This window comes from Pygoscelis adeliae, unplaced genomic scaffold, assembly GCF_000699105.1.
Source record: "Pygoscelis adeliae isolate BGI_AS28 unplaced genomic scaffold, ASM69910v1 Scaffold272, whole genome shotgun sequence".
Classification (NCBI taxonomy): Eukaryota; Metazoa; Chordata; class Aves; order Sphenisciformes; family Spheniscidae; genus Pygoscelis; species Pygoscelis adeliae.
In genome coordinates this window covers 988478-1010514 of record NW_008824282.1, presented here as the reverse complement: position 1 = coordinate 1010514, position 22037 = coordinate 988478, and the positions used below count along the sequence as shown (strand labels likewise).

At 40.0% G+C, this 22037-nt stretch overlaps 1 protein-coding gene across 1 annotated transcript in view; it reads left to right on the top strand.

Moving 5' to 3' along the window:
* Positions 1 to 22037, top strand: part of ADAMTS12 (ADAM metallopeptidase with thrombospondin type 1 motif, 12) — a 175443-nt gene that overhangs the window by 126632 nt on the left and 26774 nt on the right. Inside the window, exons 14-17 of the mRNA XM_009318458.1 lie at positions 3732 to 3852; positions 9880 to 10124; positions 11543 to 11684; positions 19688 to 19814. Of these exons, the coding sequence (XP_009316733.1) occupies positions 3732 to 3852; positions 9880 to 10124; positions 11543 to 11684; positions 19688 to 19814 (635 nt within the window). The remainder of the gene's footprint in view (positions 1 to 3731; positions 3853 to 9879; positions 10125 to 11542; positions 11685 to 19687; positions 19815 to 22037) is intronic.

Here is a 22037-nt window from a genome sequence, read left to right as displayed (position 1 = left end):
GACATGAACATGATTTCTTTATTTGGAGACCAGTGGAGGAGACAAACTGAAGGAAGAGCTTAAAAGCGCAGTGTAGCATCCATGCAAGTTTGATATTCAGGCAGTACATCCAGGCCGTACCCTTCAGTGACAGCAAGGACTTTTTGTACCTGCCCCCCACTGCCAATCTGACACAGAAGTCTCTCCCTCTGGAAGTGGCAAAAGGGTAATATCTCTGGCTGTTTTCCCTTTAGTCACTGAGCAGCAGGAAAGAAATTGTTTCACCTTCCTGTAATGCAGCCACACAATTCAGGTCATTATTTCTGCCTCCACACTGTGTGCTGGGACCAGAAATAAAGCTAGTCTCAGGTACGTCAGAAAGGCTTTTGGTGAATGGGGCAATGGCAAAAGGCTGCATGGAGCGATGCTAATTTGCGCTGCACATGCTATGGCACACAGTGGTTGCTGTAGCACAAGCATGTTTCACTGGCAGAGGGTACACAAGGACAAATGCATGCAAAAGAATCAGAGCCTAATTGCTGCTGATTTTTTTCTTGTTTTATGACCTGCATTTAGTCTCCAGATCCCTTTTAAGAGGCAATTTGGCAGAAATTTGAGGCACATTATTTAAGGCAGTTTTAGAAAATATGGCTACTGCGTATCTAGAAGAATCAGAAGAATGAGGAAAGCAAGTAAAAGGGAGAAGGAAGCATCTAGAAATGAGTCTAATGGATGGCAAAAATAATGTGTGGAGTGGGAAAGCAAAACATGGCCTGGAAATTAAAGTTCATGTAAATGTACTTAGAATGAATGACTGCTGGAGCTGTTTATTCTGACACATGAGAATATACATTTTGTGATGGTCATTAATAACCTTGTAAGATGAGGCCCTGTTGCTAGATATGAAGGTCATTGCACCACCAACAGCACCCCAGAGTTAGGGAATGAAGTGAAGGCTTTGTTTACTGTGATACAGTAAATTGCCTGCCCTGCCACAGTTGTCTGCAGTGCCTCATTCTTGGGGATGCCTGCATGCCACCCTGCCGCATGTATAGGTAAGACTGTGATGTCTGATCAGATACAGACTATGTTTCAAATATCAGAGGAAAAACAAAATACAAGCTTCTGTGGTTATAACTGGAAGGGACAAAGGGATTCCCTTCATTTCATAGCGATGTCATATTTTTATGCCATGGATGTGTTGCTAAAGGAAATCTATGGCCAAGTGGGAAAGATCCGAGCTGATTCGGACTGAGCTGATACAGAGTACAGGCCCATGCAGAGACTCTAATGGGCACCCCAAAGGCAGGAAAGTGATGATACTGTGGTGCTGCCACTGGACTCATTTGCTAGTGCCAGTGCAGTAGTTCAGGACTAATTTGTTCAGCGTTTGGGGATTTTTACGCTACACATTACTCACAAGGGAAATATGCTCAGTGATGTTGATTTCAAAATGTCTGATTGACAGCCTGAACTATATAATTTATTTCTGGGTGCAATCACTCAAACAAGCATGAACAGTAAATAAAGATAGAATCGTAGAATCGTTTAGGTTGGAAAAGACCTTTAAGATCATCAAGTCCAACTGTTAACCTAGCACTGCCAAGTCCACCACTAAACCATATCCCAAAGCACCACATCTACACATCTTTTAAATACTTCCAGGGATGGTGACTCAACCACTTCCCTGGGCAGTCTATGAACAGATGAACAGAAACCTTTTCAAGAACACACATTTTCTACCAGAAAATGCTAATTTGGCAAAAATGATACAATTTGGAGGCAAGTTATTAGTTTTAAGAAGTTCAAAAGAGAAGCTCCAAAACACTTGTTAATAATATTTTATAATAGCAAAACATGAAGTGTAAGGGTTCCATTTCCAGATTTTCCCCAACTTTCTGTTTAATAGTGAATGTGTGCATAGAATAGAAAATAAACTTCAACTTTCAGGACTCTCTGGAGAGGCTGGTTACTCCTCTGGTCTAATAATAAACCTGATAACAATGATATTACTAACTGTTTGTAGATGATTAATGAACATACTGATAATACAGTAAATATACTGCAGAATGCATCTCTTTAAGAAAATAGCTACACACCTACCTCTTTAAATTCTTAGGAAGTGTTAAATATAAACTGCAGTGCAACTGTAGATAGCAGGTGAAGAGTCAGATCTGAACACTTGGCAAGATAAAGAAACATCCTGCACTTATTGCAGTGGCCTCTGTGTACTTTGAATACTTCATTAAATCCATCCTTGGTCAAATACCTACATGCTTGGAGGCAAAAATGTAGTCACCTTCTTAACATGTGCTTATCTCTGTAACATTCTGTACTGCTCATAAACGTGGTCCTTGGTGCCGAGATGTGTCTGTGTGAAAGACATTACAAAACCTTCTCTTTTTTGAAAGTAGCCTTGGCTGAAAGGAGAGAAAAGCTGAGGCTGCTGCAGAACCTTTTGGCATGGCCATTGTTTTTCAGAGCAGGTATCAAAGGTTCTGGCTAAGTGTTGGCATTAAGTGATGGATGAGTCTTTTTTGAATCCTCTGTGAAAATTCAAGTGACATGGTTTAACACCGTTGGTAACTTGAGGCCTTTCCTTGCTTCCAGTTTTGCAGCTTCTCTAGCTGTTCATTAAATCACCGGTGCATAGAGGAAAAGTTCAGCTGTTTCTTGAGCTGAAAATTATGAAAAAATATTAGAGAATGCAGGAGCCTTTATACCTAGATTAGTCTAATGGATGGATTCTCCTGTCAGAAGCTTACAGAAGATTACAGTAGCTGATGTACTGAAGGTAAAATAAGATCAGAATCAAAAAAGCGGATACCCAGATTTTCATATATCAAGAAGGTGTTAGAGAAGTTGGCAGGTATCGCACCTGAAGGCTTATTTTGAGAAAAATCAGCTGAGAAAAACTTTACATACCACCGGACTTATGGCTATTCATCTAAATCACAGGCCTCCACATATCTTAGATACTATTAACAACCATCAGGTTGTGTTCTGCAACCTTGCTAGTTTTTAAAGACAGGCAAAAACCACCCCAAAACCAAATGAAGATCTTGTTGAAGTTTAAAGGCATTAGTGCACAGAATTTTTGGTTTGAGCAAGGAATAAGTTTTGTCCTGACTCAGTATGAATAAATTTTTCTCTCGCTTTCTCCCTGTAGCAAGCATGAACTGGAAAATCAGTCTTTACCAGAACTTTATCTTGACCCATTCCCCAATGCTGGCAAGCTGGAGAAGCAGCTGTCATGGGTATAAAACTTCAGGTCTGCTGAAGAGTTTCTCTTTACCAGGGGGTTTTACTGCAGTAGAGGTTCTACACTGTCTGATGGCCACAAAAAGCTGACACAGAGATTTCAGTTCTGTTACTGCATTATATTCCTGGGAATCCATGCATGCTTCTACAACATATGAAAGCAGACACAAATCCTAGATGTTTTGGCCAATGCTAGATGTTGAGGCCATTTGGGTGGCGTGTTTCCATCTCAAGTAACTCGTCACTACTGTATGTTTCATGAAATGGTGGTGGTTGTTGCTTGCTTGTTTGTTTTTCACCTTCATATTATACACGAGTTTGACCTAGATATAACAATCTCTACTATTTTGTTTATATAGGATATATAGTCTTCCACAAAATTGATTCTTCCCCTTCTTAGAAGAGCAGAGTCCACTGAAGGCAGCAATACATGAGCTCTGAGAATTTCATTGTGGAGGCCACATTTATTCTGAAACTGCTTTTCCTTCTAGGCTGTTGGCTGTGATTATGAGATAAATTCCAACGCAACTGAAGACCAGTGTGGAGTTTGCCTGGGAGACGGCTCTGATTGTCGTACAGTGAAGATGATGTTTAATCAAAGTGAAGGATTTGGTAAAATGGGTTCTTTTTTTAAACTCTTCAGTTGGTGAAGTAATTTCTCTACATAGAAAGGATTAAGCGCTTCTCATTGCAAACTGATGTATCGATCTGCGTAGGAAATTGTAAATGAATGTTTCACAGTGAATCATGCTTCTGCCAGAAAAGATCTGTGGTCTGTGCTTTTTAAGTTCACCTTGTCTAATAAAAATTATGTCAGATACCAACAGGCCCTATGCAAGTTACGCAGATAATAATAAAATCCAAAATAGCAAGTGCATTTACAAAGTGAATGTAATTTACCACCTTGAAAAATCTGGACCAAAACTCTGGACAGTGTAAAGCACCAAGAAAATGCTGGAGTGAGTGGTTTGGGGATTCATTTCTAAGTGTCATAAATCTGATACCTTTGGCTCTGGTGACCATGTGCCACCTCTTCCCCACGCAGAACTTTGCACTTCTGGTTGCTCTAAAATTTTCTGTGGGATGCCTCTGGCTTGAAAGCGGAGAAGAGTAACTCCCTGCAGGGTTAAGGTGGTCTGAATCAGCACTCGGAGGACTGACCCTTTCTTCACTGACGGCAGTGAGACATTCAGGCTTTAAGTTGCCTTGTGTGGGATGAATGGGAGCCAGAGAGTCTAGAAGAGGGAGTGGGAGTCTAAAACTGAATGAGAACCATGGCAGTGAGCTGGAGATGGAAGAAGCAGCCAGGGTGAACAGCTTTGAATGGGAAACCAGGACAGGAGGGGGAGGGGTGGGAAGACGGGGCACTGGAGAGTGTGCTTAGAGCAAGGTCTGTGGCTGAAGAAGGAGGCTGGTGCAGAGATGAGAAGTCTCAAGAGCAATAATTGGTACCGTGCTAGTGAGGAGGGATAAACTGTGGTGAGGGTGTGGCTTTGGCTGGCTTTTGGGTTTGTGGTTTTTTTTCCATAAAATAATTCTGATTTGCACAAATATGATTTGTGCTAATAATTTACAGCTGGTTTGATAAGATTTTCCAGAGTTTGGGGGAAAAGCACATTCAATATTTCAGGTTTTTTTCTGTACTGTGTACTTGGATTTGCTTTCCTCTGTTCCATGTCCCACAGGTGAACTGTGAAGATGCCTGCAACCATGCAGCAGTGCAGGTTGTATATGTGTGTGAGGCTTACAAAGGAGAATCTAGAACTCCCTCTCCTCCAATAGTACAGTAATCCTCCAGCCTCTGATCGTTTGCTTTACTACTCTAAAATTCACTCTGTCTTTGACTGTGTGGGGGTTTTCAAAGGCTGCAGATGATGTGAAGTTTATTTTCAAATAACAGTTTTACTAAAAAGTTCCAGTACTGTAACACATGGGAGGATAAGGGCATCTTATTTTATTTAAATTCATTTTGTGTTTTATCTTCACTTAGTTTTTCCTTGCCCCAAGATTCAATAAGCCTCACTGACGGATACTGCTTAGGGATACTGAGTGTTAAGTAAAATTATTTCACTGCTTTCCTTAGATTCAGTAAAAAATGGATTGATTCTGCAGATTCTTTCCCTTCTACAGATGTTGATTCTGTTGCAGACAAAATAAGGAAAAGTGTCAGGAAAGGCAGAGGTTGGTGGGCTCTTCAGCTTTTAAGACAACATGTGGATCTTGCTGATGTTCACAGGTGTTAAACTGAGAACAGGAAAATGGTTTTGTTCACAATATCTGGCTTCTTTTTGTCTCTGACAGGTACTGTGGTGCTCTGTCTTGCAGTACAGATTTATGACAGAGTGGCTATTGAACAGTTTATGTAAACGTAAAGACTTCAGGCTCATAAATTCAGTATAGGTAACAAAACTGGACCAAAGCATGCTGCCAGTCACTGGCAAGGAAGATTTGAAGAGTTTTTTCTGTTTAATGGCACAGAACAATACAAAATCAAAGCTTATTTTGATTTAAAGCTTTATTCAGAACTTAAGTCCAGCAGGGCCTTTCTTGGGTCTGGTGCTGCAGCAGTGTGTATTCTGTCTGCAAGTTGACTAAGTTGCCAGGTCAGACTAATGAAATGTTAGGAAAGAGTTTTAATAATTCAGCCTTTCACTGCAGGGCAGGGTGATCAGTTTTACCTGAAGTCTTACTGCCTCATGTTCAAAAAGAAAAGTTTTAAAATCTGTATTATTACTTGGTTTTTCTTTAAAATTCTTTGTCTTTTCTGTCCATGCAAAATGGGAATAGCGGTCCAGGGACTCCCAACACAGCCACAGGAATGGCAGCATCATCGGTGTAATGGATTCCATTAGAGTTTCATGATGGAAAACAAATCAGAGGTCTGATGTGCACGAATGGTCTCAGCTGTTGACACTAATATTAGCAAGTACCTGGTCTGCACCTTGTTTTCAGGAGGTTCGTTTGAAAATCATTTAAGTGGCTTCAGCTGAACTCTGATGGCAGAAAGGTTGCAATGTGAGCAGGGCATTGAAAAGCAAGGTCTAGGCCTGGGCAAAGAAGTCACAAGCTCTCCTGTTGTTAAGGTAGAAGAAGTCTGTTTTTATTTTGAGGTATTTAAAAGTGGAAATCCCTGTTCTTACTCAAGTTGTTGTGGTGACTGCAAAGGAGTATTACTGTGTACAGCAGAACATTTGCAAGGTGTGCAAACTCTTTTGAAAGGAGAATAAATTGTGCTGCTGGATGAGGAGAAGCATTGGGGTAGGAGAAAGACTGAGGCACAAGGGACAGGGATTTAGGACTGTAGCAAGTGCAGGGAGTGTGGAGTAAATGGATAACAAAAAGGGAGAATGAGGTTGTGAGGATCAAACAAAGGAATGTGCCTGGGAAGGAGGAGTGGCTAGGAAACAAGTGGTGGTCAGAAGGATGGGTAATAGTCCTGTCTTCACCCTTTTGTGTGTGTAGGGGGAAATGAATTTTCCAGCTTTCAGTAGCAAGGGGACAATACATTTAAATTTATGAAAATTAGGAAATGAGGGATTGTACAATAGCAGTGGAGGTGACTTAGTCTGCCAGTCAGAAGGCAAGATTAGGTGCATGTCACTCCTGTGAAGGGCTGACTTTTAGCAAAGTGATGGGCAAATAAAGAAACTGTGACTGTACTCACCCTAACCTGGAGGTTTATCTCCAGGTTTATCTCCTGTTATCTCCTGACGCAACTTGGCTGGGACTGAATCAACATGTGCCATCGTCTCCCTGCTATCCCTGTTTCCTTTTCATGCAACCAAAGTGCAGACAGAGATCTGGTACGTGCCTGAACCTAGCCCTGAGATGGAGTCTGGACATAGCCGTGACGCAAATGTTGATCTGAGAGACTGGAAGGTCTCCTGGATCCTCACTTAGGAGACTATCTCTGGACTATAATTTTTCTCCCATTACCATCACACACTGCAGTGCTCCCTCTATTCCATGGGAAGGCTGTATGCAACCATACCTTGACTTGCAAACCCACTATGCCACCGGGAGCCTATGCAGTTTTCCACATACTATTCTTGTGGTAGTGCCTAGAGCCTGGCTTAGAGGAAAATTGTGCCTCAGGGACATGTATTTTTAAGAGAGAGAAGCTCACAGATACACCAAACTGGAGAGCAGGGTGGGAGCTGCTGTGAACAGGAGAAATAGCTAGATCTGATTATCATCTGATCTGCAATACTGTACTAACCACCAGAGTGAAATTACTCCTCTCTCACAGCAATGAGAAAAGAGAAACAAGCTCTTCAGTCCTGGTAGAGCTGTGCCTACAACAAGTGTTGCATGAATTTATTCATGTTGTACTCTTGTCTGTATTAGGAGCACATAGATTTAATTTTAATTAAAAGGGAAAGACTAATAGCATCTGCGAGTTGCCATTTCACGGGTGTATGGTAGCACCCACAATATGGATGCTCCAGGATTTAATGAGCACAGCATGTAAGTTAGATGATATTTTGACTGTTATTCAATCTCAGATCTCTAGATCCTTATCAGATGAAACCATATAACCAGGAACAATTATATAAACACCATCCACATCATTTTTAAACAAAGATTTATTATTTTGAGTGACAAACTCAAAACGTTGCTGCTGATTAGCTTTGCTTTCAAAAGCAGATAACATTCATTAGGAATTAGTGTGAGGTTCTGGGAAATCAGGAGGTAATTTAGCTAGTCAAAAAAGGGAGGGCCAGGGAGAAGGGAGTGTGTTACAATTCGTAACATCTATTACCAGACGGTTGCAATACATTTAAAATCAGGTTTATAAGCAACAGCAGGTGATTCAGACAAAAATAATTATGCAAAAACTTGAGAGGATACAGATTTGTATGTTACAACAGAAAGAAAATTATGTTTTATTGTTTTTATACTTCGTGTTTTGAACAAATGCTATGCTAATTACATAAAAAAAACCTACTGGAAAAGGACACCAACGTTGCAAAGCCAAGCTGTCAGGACGTGACACAATTAAGATTTTCCATGCTGTGTTAATTTGGCCCATTTGTGAGTATGCCTTCTAATCAAGTCTTTAGTTACATGATCACACACTGTGTTCGTAACATGTCTCCTCTGCACTGAATGAATAGAACATTTGGAAGAATCATTAGACCTTGGTTACTTATAATAGACCTAGACTGCTGGTTTCCTATAATAGAAGTTATTCAGTAATCCTCCAGATTTTATTCCCTTCACTTACGAAAGACTGAAAAGTTTGGATTTCCACAATCAGTCTAGGAAACTTGCAGAAGGTGACATCCAGAAAACTCTCTCTCTTGAACATTAATCACTGGAAAAAAAAATAATTATATATTATTAATGTAATTAGGAAGGGCCTGAAGTAGACAGATCAATAGACAGTACCATAACCAATATACGACATTAGAACCAATACTTACCACCCCACAGAAGAACTGCAAAGAAAATTCAGATGTTAAAGACTTTGGGGCACTTATTTACAACAGCAGGTTGTTGTACAGCATGTAAGTACTTCTGGTAGGTGGAGAGCGTTGATATCGAAGATCGCTTAGTATGCCCAGTGTGGTTTATCTCATTCATGTGAGTGAGTAATCAAAGGTGATAAGTTTATTTCACAAGAAAGTTGAATGGGATGTGAGTCTCAGAATTTAATTCATGACCTCAGCAGTGTCTGATGAGAACTGGGGAACCACATATGTTCCAATCTTGAAGTAAACTAGCACAAACTGCAGCTTACACTCCCAGGGCACCTGCTTGTAGAACTGTCACCCATCCAATTTCTAAAGCCTAGCCAGGAGCAATAGCAAGAAAGCTACCTGAGTTTGCGTTCAAATTTCTATGTGAACTTCCTATTTTTACAGTTCAGTAGCAATAGCAGTTCCCTGCAAGGTGAGAAACACAGAGCCTGATGTCATATATTGCCTGTGGTGCAAACAAAATTCTGTAGTAGATGCTCTGAGTTCATTCTTAACACACATACCAAAAATCTCTTTTTACAGATAACTTTATACATGAAGAGCTGTTGAACTTCCTTATGAAAATCAGTAGTTTATAAAAATGTGTTCAACTGATCATAGTAATTTGAGGCATTTGAACAGCGTTCAGGTTTTTTGTAGAAAGGCTATCTATGGGAAACAGTCATGGAGAAGTTAAATGACTTAAAAGAAGGTACATGGAATTATGTACATACCTGTAAGTTGGTGGCAGATGAAAACGTTCCTTGCAAATTGAAAAGACCTTTCCCACAACAGACCGTTAACTTCCTGGGACTCCCTGGCATTTCTCCAGATTACTTACATTGCAGTATGCCAGAGCCCTTGGGTATGGTTACGGAGATGTTGATGCTCATCTGTGGAGTAGATTTCCCCTGGTACAGCTCAGAAAATCATTCACCACCATATCTCTTCTAAATGCCACTGTCATTGCCTAAACAGAGTGCGCATTCGTATTCCCCAACTGATACTGCAAAACCTGGTTTTTTAATAAACACTATTAACTAACTGAAATACAAGATCCCTGATAGCACATTTGTATATATTTTCAAGCAAAGCTGATATTTTAGTAATCTTATACATAAGTAAAATGCACTGGTGTTTTTGTTGTTCACCTCCATGAACCCTTCTTTTCTCTTAGGATACGTTGATATTGGGCTAATTCCGAAAGGTGCAAGGGGAATCAAAGTCATGGAAGTTGCAGAAGCAGGAAATTTCCTTGCTGTGCGAAGCAAAGACCCAGAAAAATATTACCTGAATGGAGGCTTTATCATCCAGTGGAATGGTGAATACAAAGTGGCAGGCACGGTATTTCAGTATGACAGAACAGGGGATCTAGAAAATCTGACTGCTCCAGGACCCACCAATGAATCAATATGGATTCAGGTAAATAGGAGGTCACCTGCTCGGTTTGGATGGCAGCAGAATGTGCTGGGGCTGTGAGAATTGGAAGAGCACAAGTGAGAAAAACTCATGGGTTGAGATAAAAACAGTTTAATAATTGAAATAAAGTAATAATAATGTAATAATAATAATGATAATACACAAAGCAAGTGATGCACCGTACAATTGCTCACCACCTGCTGACCGATGCCCAGCCAGTCCCCGAGCAGCGGCCCCCGGCCAGCTTCCCCCAGTTTATGCACTGAGCATGACGTCACGTGGTATGGAATGTCCCTTTGGCCAGTTTGGCTGTGCCCCCTCCCAGCTTCTTGTGCACCTCCAGCCTTCTCAGTCGGTAGAGCATGGGAAACTAGAAAGTCCTTGACTAGTGTAAGCATTACCTAGCAACAACTAAAACATCACAAAAAGGGAACTGATGTTAGGCTGTGAACAGTGAGAGCTAGGGAAGGCTGACAGCAGTGACAGCTTACACTGAGCAAGAAAATATAGCATTAGATAAGTGGATTAATAGCTTATGGTAAGTGAAATGGATCCATTTAGCATCCACTGAGGTTGCTCCTTTTTCTTTCTTTTATGTTGCTTTATAGATTCTAACTTAAATATAACGACCTTCTGTTAATTCTGCAAAAATAGTTTTAAATTGCCCCTTGTTCTCTGAATGTGTCTTTCTGGCTTGTTTGCCTGTGTATCCACCACGCAATTAAAACAAGTAATTAGAGGTTTGATGGGAGCCACTTTCACACTTTGAATGTCTGGTGAGAAGGCACATCTAACAGGTACTCAATCTTCACTGTCAGTAAAAAGGTCAAGGAAACAGTTAGGAGGAAGTGTAGAAGTTCATTGCTGAAGTCTTTTATCCCTTGATGATGTTTTTCTTTTCTCCCTCTCATCAGCCAAACAGTAAATTTCTTGAGTGGTTCTTCTCAATTGGTATTTTCCTTCTTAATCCAAAAACACTGAAAAATAATATTAAAGCAGTGTCTGAATAAAGCCTGTAATTTTCTGACCTATTGGTTGTTTTGTAACAGCTATTTCAGAAGGGTAGGGAATTTATAATTTATAATGGTGATAGGCAATAGCTCTTAATCAGCAACACATTTGGCAGTGTCTTGGATGGACTTTGCATTGTCTTTTCCTACAGTTAATAGGATACCAATTATGCTGGCCCATTTACTCCCACCTGTGCTTGCAAAAGTGCATGGCAAACAACTGTGTCTTAGATACATGTATGCCACTGTTGGCGCACAAATGGAAGTTTTGCCAGTCTGCTTTTCTGAACTCGTAGTAGGCTCCAAAATGGGCTGCTTTAAACCTTGCTGATTCTTCTGTTTTCTTTTGAAACCTTTGGGCCAGTAGATGATTAAAATCATAAGTAATTAAATTAAACACTATTTTTCCAGCTACTTTTTCAAGAAACTAACCCTGGAATCAAGTATGAATATACTGTACGTAAAGAAGAAAGTCACGAGAATGAGATTGGAGAGTCAGAGTATTTCTGGCAGTATGGAGACTGGACAGCCTGCAGTGTTACCTGTGGAAGAGGTAATTCCTCACTTCCTTTTTCTATTACTGTTTGTCTTCATTACTGGCAAATCTCATCTTTACTTTAAGTTATCCAGACAGTGTCCTCAAAGAGGTAACTTCTTTAATCTGCGTTTGGTGGGAAGTCAGATCCCATGGTTACAATAACGTATTTTGGCTTTAAAATAAAATGTTATTAAATCATTTAAGGCAAATAGGTTTCTATAACACCTGCCCTAAAATTCTCAACCTCTGTGAACCAAAATGAAAAACTACAGTTTCCTTTTCCTCATAATTTGCTGTCAATATTGTTCACAATAACCCTACTTCCCAGCAATACTAATTTATGACCTACTCTTGTTTCCGTACTGAGTCTTTCCAGTTATTGTAGTTTGTAGTTATGTTAACTACAAAAAATATTCTTCATTTCTGTCCTGCCTTGATAAGCAACAATGCTTTTTGTGCATTTCTCAATAATTACTTTATTTAAATCAGTCTTGAGAACTTACATGTCTTTGCCACTCTCAGTACAATGGCTTGGGAACAGCTGCAGTTGTATTGTAGTTCTGTGCAGCATATTAAACCAGACAAGCAGAATGACACCGTGAAGTAGGATCTAACAACAGGTCTAAAAGTTTGCCTTTGGTAACACACAGAAAATGCTAGCAGGAAAACTTTCTTTAAGGTAGTTAACAGATCAATGAGATGAAGTTAATGCTTGCAATAAACCAATGATAATGATAAGAAGACTGAAGGTTTCTTTACAGAAGTAAAGGTTTTTATCCATCCTCTGCGGGAATAATTTTTAACTCATAGTAGGCTCCGTTAGAGCCTACTTTCTTTCTCATAGATGAGAAAGATGTTGTGTGTGACAGGAAGTCTGCACCTTGGGGGGAAGAGATTGCAGCCTTCTGTCTGAATTAGTGCCTGAGTTTCACTGGACAGAAGAAGAGCCCCGGAGACAGGATGGGAACCTTGTTCTTTGGCCGTCTGTGTGAAAACTGTACAGAACAGCAGAAGATCAATGTTACAGTCACTGGACAAACAACAGGAAATAAGCCTTTTATCTTTCTAATGCTAGGGTATTGTCAGTGTTTTTGATAATTATTGCTTTCTTTACCTACTTTCCAGAAGGAAAGTAAAAGATAAACAAATGTTGTAACAAATCCAGTTGGGAGTCCAGAAGCAGTGATGATTACAGGAGTAACAATTTTTTAATCTTTCCTGTCAGAAAAGACACTAAAACAATGCATTTTCAGTGGTTTGAACAAAGGACATTGTGTGGCCTTAATTTTAGAGGATTAAAAGAAGAATTTTAGAAGAATAGTGTAAATTACCCCATCCCTATAACATTCCTATATTATAAAATATATTTTTATATATATAATGGATGTATTATACAGATATTTATACATCCATATATGCAAGTTTGTGCAAAAATTTGTGTGGTTTGTTTTTGGGGGGGGGGTTGAGAAGAGTCTCTCAGCACAAAACACCATGCGCTTTCTGGTTAGCAGAAAAAAAACCCAAAACCCATTTTCTTTAAATAGGTACCGAGAACAATTGTTTTCCTTAATTGCATGTTGTATGTTTTAGTTCTGATACCTAGTTGTGAATAGTGTTTAGTGCAACAATTGGCATGATAACAAAAAGGGGGGGGGGTAGTGTTATTAGACTGTTTATTATGTTGTTTTGTTTCTGGCTAAAGAACTGTGTGACTTGGCTTTGATTTCTACCTGCCACATGGATTACTTAAATAGAGGATTGCAGGATATAGGGTTTTTTTCAGTTTTTATTTAATAGGTGGCTTCCTCTGTTTACTGTCTTTGGGCTCTTAATAAATATTTCTTGAGCTCATTGGCTTTTTCTTTACATAGGTGGAAATTATATGTTTCAGGCAAGATTGTGGACTTACTGACATGAGTTTGCAGGGGAACCAAGAGGTGCATTACAGTTCAAACAGGGCACAGAAACCTTCCCAGTTCTCTGCATTCCTTCATGGACAGGAGAAAAGACATTAATAGACCCTTGGCTCTCTTTCCTTGTACATACATTTATATAAATGCATACATTTATAAAAGTAACTGAACAAGTCTAAAGGAGGATGTAATCTGCTAATATATGATGCAGTCAGGGTATTGTCACTTACTCCCTGCCGAGAAAAAAGGGAAACACTGGCACAGAGCTTCAATGCATCACTTGAACCAGGAGAGCTCTGATATTACAGTCTGTCTGCAGTTTTCTGCAGGTACCCGATGCTTTATCTGGTTGTGCTCTGGGCTGTCTGAATGTGGACCAGCTGTGCTGTTGTCACATTAGCTCAGCACTGAATCTGAGCTAGCTGGCTGTCCTAAGCACCACACTGGTGCAGTAATATAGCAGGTTTATTCCCGGGTGATCAGAGCACAAACACATCAGCAAAAATATCTGGAGCTTTGCTGCATAAAAAAAAAGGCGTAGCAGAAGGGAAGGTGTATTTGGAAAATGTTAGCTCTCCATCATTATGGAAATTTGGAAACTCTAAAGTCTTGCTACATTTAGCAGGGAATATGGGCATGGCAGTGATTGTTGACCTAGAACTAGAAAGTCTCACACGGTTACTCATTATTGTGGTTTGATCCCCCCGAGTTCAGTTCAGGACCAGGAGGCAGAACAAAGGCAGATCTGAATGTTCCCAATGTTGCTGGATTAAGCAACACCCTTCTCTGACTTCCACAGAACTTCCTTCAGGCTTTGAATGATGAGAGTGATTTTATCTGAACATACACTCTGTTTAGATTCAGAATTTATTGCCATTGGCAGTAACAGACCTGTTGTGCCAAATGTCAGGCATTTGAAGAGTTTTGAAAGGTTTGTAAGATAAAGTGCATTGAAGTAGGCAAGATCGTCTTCTGCTATTGGTGTGCTGCATGACAAGTCTTACGGAAGACAAGCCTACAGTGGGGGTCAAGGAGATAAGAAAAGTTGCATTCATTTAGAATAAAGGTAGTAATAAAATAACCTTCAAGGAATTTTGCAGTTATCATTTGGTAAATAATAAACCAATAGTTTTTCAGGATAAAAGGAAGAGTGAACTATTGAACTAACTTTGACAGCTACAGCCAGTAGGAGAAATTTATCCTTACCTAGAATTTTGTTCTCTTGGCAAACCTGGACCTGCCTAAAGATTTGGCATAAGGCCTCTCATCACAACTGGTCAAAACAGTAGCAGTAAATCCAAGGGCACTTTGGCCTTTTGTAGCCACTGAAATCAGGACAATGCAAACAAATACTTCCTGGAGCCAAGAGAGTGAAGCTGAGTTAGGGAGTGATAAATGGGGCTAGAGGCATGGGAATGGGCTGATGCAGGAAAGCCTCGTCTGTCCTAAGAGAAAAAATACGGGTTTAGCCCTATGATACAGCTCCTTATCCAAGGCAAATGTACCTGCAGAAAGTCCCAATGATGAATAATGTCTTTGAGAGTGAAGCTGTCGCTTCTCAGAATTAAACCAGGGCAGCTCCCTAAAGATATTTTCCAAAAGATTCTTGGCCTCAAGGTAGCACCACGCCATGCCCTGACCCATATCCTTCCCCAACTCCATTGCAACTGAGAAAGAGAAGACGCAAATGTGCTCATGTTTTCCTTCATTTCCTTCATGTGCCCCTGCCTTTTGTAGTCTCAAAGAGTGGGTCTGGCCAGTCTACAGTAACACCATTTAACAGGGAAAATATATTGTCTGAAAAATCAATGTTTTCTGTAGCAAACACACCTAATACTGCATGCAGGGAAAAGGAGAACACATTGCAATACCTGATACCCATTTGCAATGTAGAAAATAGTTCAGTAATTACATTGCAATCTATTTCGTGACAAACAAATGCTGAAGGGGATAATTTATAGTAAAAATCATAAGCCTTGCTCTGTCCTCACTGCAGGGCAGTTTGCCTTTCTGCCTGCCATTTGCTTTATGCAGAAAGGAATTGCTTTGCAGTCAGCGTGTGCACACTGGACAGTGTCCTGCAGACTGCTGCACCCTCTGGCCAAGGACCTGTCCCTCCAGAGCCTACTGTCAAGACAACATGTAAAGCCCTTAAGCTTTTTTTGTAGGAAGATTACTACCCATTATTCTTTCTTTAAATAATGGTCAATTAGAAATTACAACTATAAATCCTTCATCCTTGTCTAAAGGCTTTAATAATCATGTTTCTTAGAACTAGCTTTGAGTGGCATTGAATGTAACAAGAAGCAAAGCGCAGTGCAGCTGCAACTATGGGAGAATATTAGGCAACCTCAACAATTTACTTCTCCATGGATAACATCAGTAATTGGCAAATTTTCAAAGCTTTGCAAAAGGACTTAACTGTAAGATTCGTTTGGGGGTTAATTGTTATGTGCCCTCTAAATTCTTCACAACTGTTATCAGGGCTACTTTGCAAAATTACCTCCAGGTGTTCCTCAACTGAAATGTAGTACTAAACTTGTTGCATTGATTTTAGAAAGCAAAAGTCACTGTATTTTCTTTCGCTATTATGGGTCTAAGTTTTATAACACCAAGAATGTAAAGGTTGGCTCTTGTATTGTGTACATAACTTATGCATGCACTGAATATAGTTTGTTCATTCAAATACCAAAGTGAACTCCTTGCAGAGTGTCTGATTTCGTGCACAGCTGTGACAATTACATGTTCAAATTAGTTTTACAAACAGATATGCTCTTTTGCATACACATTTTGTATGTTTGCTTCTGGTTCCTTCATTTCTGTTGTTCTCAGCCTTAATTTTGCCCAAACTAAGGGCTATGCAGCCAACAGATTTCTAATCTCTGTTTCAAAAACCTTCCACAACTAAATGATTTTAAACTGGCACCTTTTTTTTACAAACTAAGTGAGAAATCAGGCGCTGTGTGTGTCAACCTCCCATCTAAAAAGTCCTGCATTAGGGATGAAGTGGCACAGAGAGGTAGAAGCAATCTCAGAGCAGACTTAGTGAAATCAAGACCATTGTTTGATCTCACTGTTGTCATTCTTGGTTTCTCTGGTTTTTTTCCAGAAATATTTGTAGGGTTTTTTTCGCAGAATTGAGATGGTACAATTCTGTGTAAAGAAACATGGGTGTGGGAAGGGCTATGGTGCAATGAGTGCTGAGGTGAGCAGAAAGGAATGGGATATTCCCACTCCAGCAGAAAAAGCAAGATCTTTGCAGTGGGACTACGAACACAGAGACAATGTCCTGATGAATACAGCCAGCACCTTTGTGCGTGCAAAACATTTGTCAGCATGGACTAGTTAGCACTGAGGTCAGAGAAAAGTAAATGAGGTGAAGGAAGGAAAACAACTACCCTCTCAGAGCCTTATAGAAATAGTGTTTAGGTTTCCAATTTTACTGAGTTTTTAAGTATATTTAGAATTTTTAATCTGTGACTTAAATAGGATATTACACATTTAAGTTATGTAACTGTGTAAATGTTTGGTAGGGCAGGGTCACTGTGAGGTGACTAGTTTTCTACTTTTGCAATGTTTTCTAGTTTGACTTGCTCAAGCTGAAAAAAACAACTGTTTCATTATGTCATTATATCTATACCTACACATATATATGTATGTCAATATATGCATATAGGATTCCTTCCAACTTTGGAACTGAACTATACACAGTCATGATAAAAAACTGTGCATTTATGGCTTCTTTAAATCTATACATCCATCCCAGAATTTCCCAGATTTTGAAACTACAGTGAGAGTTCACATAACTTCCATGATAAAAATGGTTTGTGTGAATAAATTAGTTTATTGATGCCAGTGATCAGCAAATGTTTTATGAGAATGCACAGCCTCAAAACAAAACTTTTGCAAAGGTGTATAGTGGTTTTAAAGTGAATTACAGCAGCTGAAATGACACTAAAAATTTATCAAAGCAAAAGAGTTCTTCTCTCATTTGCATTTGTAATGGCAATATACCATGATTTTGAAAGGGACAGAAACATATTTCTGTGAACTGCTTTGTTTACAACTAGCAGGAAGGTTGCTAACTATTCCAGTTCCATTTTTCATAGCATAAAACAAAGGACTGCTCACTGGGAGTCCTGCACTGAACCAAAAAGCTTTCTGCTGCTTGAAGTCCCCTAGGGACAGGAGAGAGCCACATCCAGCCATGCTGCAGTCGTGCAGCTACTTGCACATCATGTACCCTGGAGCTTGAATGCCTCAGCAAAGAGCATTATTGGGAGAACAGGGTTGCAGTCCCTTAATTCTCCCTTCTGGGTGAAACTAATCCTTGTTCTAGCAAATCAACCTTCATGTACGACCGGAGAAGACTCAGTCACCAAATCCTGTGCTGTTGTCAGTAATTGTCTTACATGTCTCAGTTGCAATAAAAGTACTCTAAAAGCTATAGCATTTCCTCACAGTGTCACAGACCTGATGTCTTAAGGTGCTATAAAAATAAAATACAGGTTTCCATCTGCTTCTATGGAATGGCCCAAATATGCATAGAAATTTTTTAATTTCCTTGTGTTGTGGAGGCCTTTTTCAGTAATACCTGACTATAACCTCCCCTTCACACATGCAGTCCATGCTCAGTTTTCCCACCAAAAGTTACCTCCGTTGCTAGCTTTGGATTTCCTAGTATCAGAATTGGTATTCTGTTTTTTCTGTATTTATTTTTATAAGTAGATTGTTAAATTTTGGAGAGGAAAACAAATTTGAATGCTGTGAAATTACTTAAAGCAAGATAACCATAAGGCTAGCATGAAATTTTAGGAAATATGTCTTAATTGCCATGTATGGGGACATTGCTGTATAGAGGAACATAAGTACATGTTGTATAGAGTAATATCTTCATATTTCCCAAGTATTATTATCTATGGATTACTGTTCTTATCTTCCAGATATTTTCCCACACTAGTTATTAGGAGGTGTGAGGCAAGGAAAAGCTTGATTCCTAAACAGTCTGCAAAATAGCCTAACAGTTATCCCTGACACGGTAGTAACAGTGCTGTTAGGCCCTTTGCTTCCCAGGAGAAGGATAAAAGTCACAGAGATACAGTGACCTACTGTCTGCATATTAATTGCTGTGAATTAATAGCACAGTTAATTTAATGAGAGTTAATAAACAAGTTTCTTCAGTCTTCTTAGTCCTTGGGATTTATTTGGGCCTAATGCCACTATTTTAATGCCTCTATACCAGTCTAGCTACAACCTTTCAAACTGTAATATTGCAATACCTTTTTTTACACTGGGTTTGCAGCACAGGACCTACCTCAAATTATTGCTAAACTGTGTGGAAGGCAGGCCCCTGGAAACTGGCTTTGTTTAGATTCGCACTAGGGTAATGCAGTATTTTGGTTCATGTTTCTTTCTGTTAAATGCATGGCAGTTTTTGTAAGTGGAACTGTTAGGAAATAACCCAAATTGTATGTATGGGATGTCTGTGTGTCTTGTCATTACTGTGCTTTGCCTCTTGTGATGAGTGCTGTGTATTAGTTATTTAGAAAACGGAAGATTTTCTCCCTCGTATTATGGCATCATCATTTTTGGTCAAGATCTGTATTAAAACTTCTCAAAAGTTAAATTCAGCATTAAGAGTCACAGGGTTATAGTTTTGCTGATATACTCCAGTTTGTATTCTGCTTAAACAGCCTTCTCAGAAGTACAAAGAAAAGGTCAGCAAAAACAGCCTTGCTGTGAATAGGCTGATGCAGTAATCTGTGAGTAATCCAAGAACCATTCGTAGCCCTTTAAACCTGCTTCAGGGCCTGCAGGAGCCCTTTCTGAGGCTGACAACTAAATTGTGATTAAGGAAAGTGCTTTCTAATGTGTTGCTTGAGCTATCTGATCCAAAAGAGTTCTGCTTAATACCTTTTCAGCTTGATTAAAGGATGCTCATACCTGACTTAGCCCAGACGTTCAGCAGAACTGACTTTCATAGCTGTTACTGTATTCTGGGATGTGGAGTATGACCAGTGTGTACTCCCCATGCTAGAGGATTTCTACAGCTCATCCCCAGCCTACATGGGTTACTGTTAACTTTTTTGTGTCTTTGTCTCACAGGGGTGCGGCGCCAGATTGCCCACTGCATGCGGAAGGGAAGCGGAGCGATCAAAAACTCCTTCTGTGACCCAGCAACGCAGCCAAACGGGCGACAGAAGAAATGTTATGAAAAGGACTGTCCGCCCAGGTAACAGATACTGGGAGGGCTCTGGTAATGCTAAATAGCGGCCTTATTCAAAGGAAAATGTTGTTTCTAATACCAGATTAGCATGGCATCTACGGCCTGCCATGGTGAGAGCTCCAAAGCATTTCAGAGCAAGGTGGCAGAAACCTGGTAATGGACAGATTAGGAGTGAGCTGCCCTAAGAAGTTTCCAATGCAAGTTTCTGAGCAGTCTGTGCTGGGAATGGTAGAGATTGCTCTCTCTCATCTGTATAGATACTCTTTTTGTTCAGTTTAGATGCAGGTGTGCCTGAAAACCATATACATTCTTATGTATTTTAAAAATCCTATTCCTGACTTAGCTTGAGTGATAATGTATTACTGTGTGTTCCGAAAACTAACTTGCAGAGAGGTTTTTTTAAGCCTTCTGATGCTGTTTTTCATTATTTTTTTTATATTCCTTTGTCCTTTTTGTGAGGGAGGATGAGTGGCAATGCCCACTTCTATAATTATTATACCTTCTTCATAACACCTATTATTTGGCATCCTTTTATCATGTCCCTTCTTATTTTTTCCTTTCAGCGCAGTGCAGCATTCTTCATTCTGTGATCACATGGGAATAATTTTTTCCATTCCCATAACATCATTTTAATTCTTCTCTATCTCTGTTGTTTCTGTTCTACCATGTTAGAGAGTAGGGTAAGGAAGACTAACCACAGCAAACATTCCAAGTGACAGCAGAACTGTGGGCTTGTAAAATAGGAACAGGTTTGCTGGAATGGATCAATATTGGTTTTAGTTTCATGCTTTAGGTACTGGAACATCCTGCTTTTGTCTTTCATTATTTTCGGAAATTGTTTATCATGCTGTTCACAATGGTATACCAGTCTTTTCCTTGTCATTCTAGTTAAATCAGAATCAAATCAAAGTCATTACAATGATTCCCTTAAAGCATATCGCATTACATTTGCCAGCAGTGAATTTCATGAAGCTTTAATGTAAAAAATTCTCCATGGCTGTTGGTTTTATTAGTTGTTTCCAAGTATCTTCACAACAGTATATGATGCCTCCTCCGGGAATTACATCTTTGCGCTTACAGCCTCTATAAATGACTGTTAAAAGCATAAACTACTAGTGTTTCATAATTCTTTGTAGATTGCTAGGAAATCAATTGACAGTAGATCAAACTTATTAATTAGCTGACTAGTTAAGAGCTGAGGCTACCCATATACGTGGTATAAACTGTGCTATTTATTCCAAAGTTCCAAACAAGCTCAATTTATCCCATTTGTTCTAAGTGACTGCATTATTCAGACCTGCTTTTGAAAGTGAGGAGCAGAATTTGTCCCTTGTTGGGCAGATTGTAGAATTATATGACATGTGAACGGAGCTCTTCTGCAGGCTAGGCAGGAAAGCTCTCGTATGCTGCCAGCCTGAGTGATGCTTCTCAAGCTCATTCTGCACTGCAGAGGAAAGCACTAGTTATCCTTCTGAGGATAGCAAAATACTGACAAAATGCAGTGCAGGAGACCCATACGTATTTAGTTCTAGAGTCATGTTGTGTATTTATTTTTCTCTTAATAACAGAAGAGTGACTGTAGTAGTTTGACCAAAGGTCTATCTAAGTCCCTGTTCTGACTCCCAGCAGGGCCTACATGCCTAAGGAAGAGTAAAGATAAGACAAGCATAAATTGTATCTCCAGCTTCCAACTGGTTTTATTTCAAGGCATTTCCAGAGGCTTTTATGGCTTCATATGGCTTTTTATGGCTGTGGATGTGGTCTACCTGGACTTCAGTAAGGCCTTTGACACCGTCTCCCACAGCATTCTCCTAGAGAAGCTGGCGGCTCACGGCTTAGACAGGTGGACTCTGCGCTGGGTCAAAAACTGGCTGGACGGCCGGGCCCAGAGAGTTGTGGTGAATGGAGTTCAATCCAGTTGGCGGCCGGTCACGAGCGGTGTTCCCCAGGGCTCAGTATTGGGGCCAGTTCTGTTTAATATCTTTATCAATGATCTGGATGAGGGGATCGACTGCACCCTCAGTCAGTTTGCAGACGACACCAAGTTGGGCGGGAGTGTTGATCTGCTCGAGGGTAGGAAGGCTCTGCAGAGGGACCTGGACAGGCTGGATCGATGGGCCCAGGCCAACTGTATGAGATTCAACAAGGCCAAGTGCCGGGTCCTGCACTTTGGCCACAACAACCCCATGCAGCGCTACAGGCTTGGGGAAGAGTGGCTGGAAAGCTGCC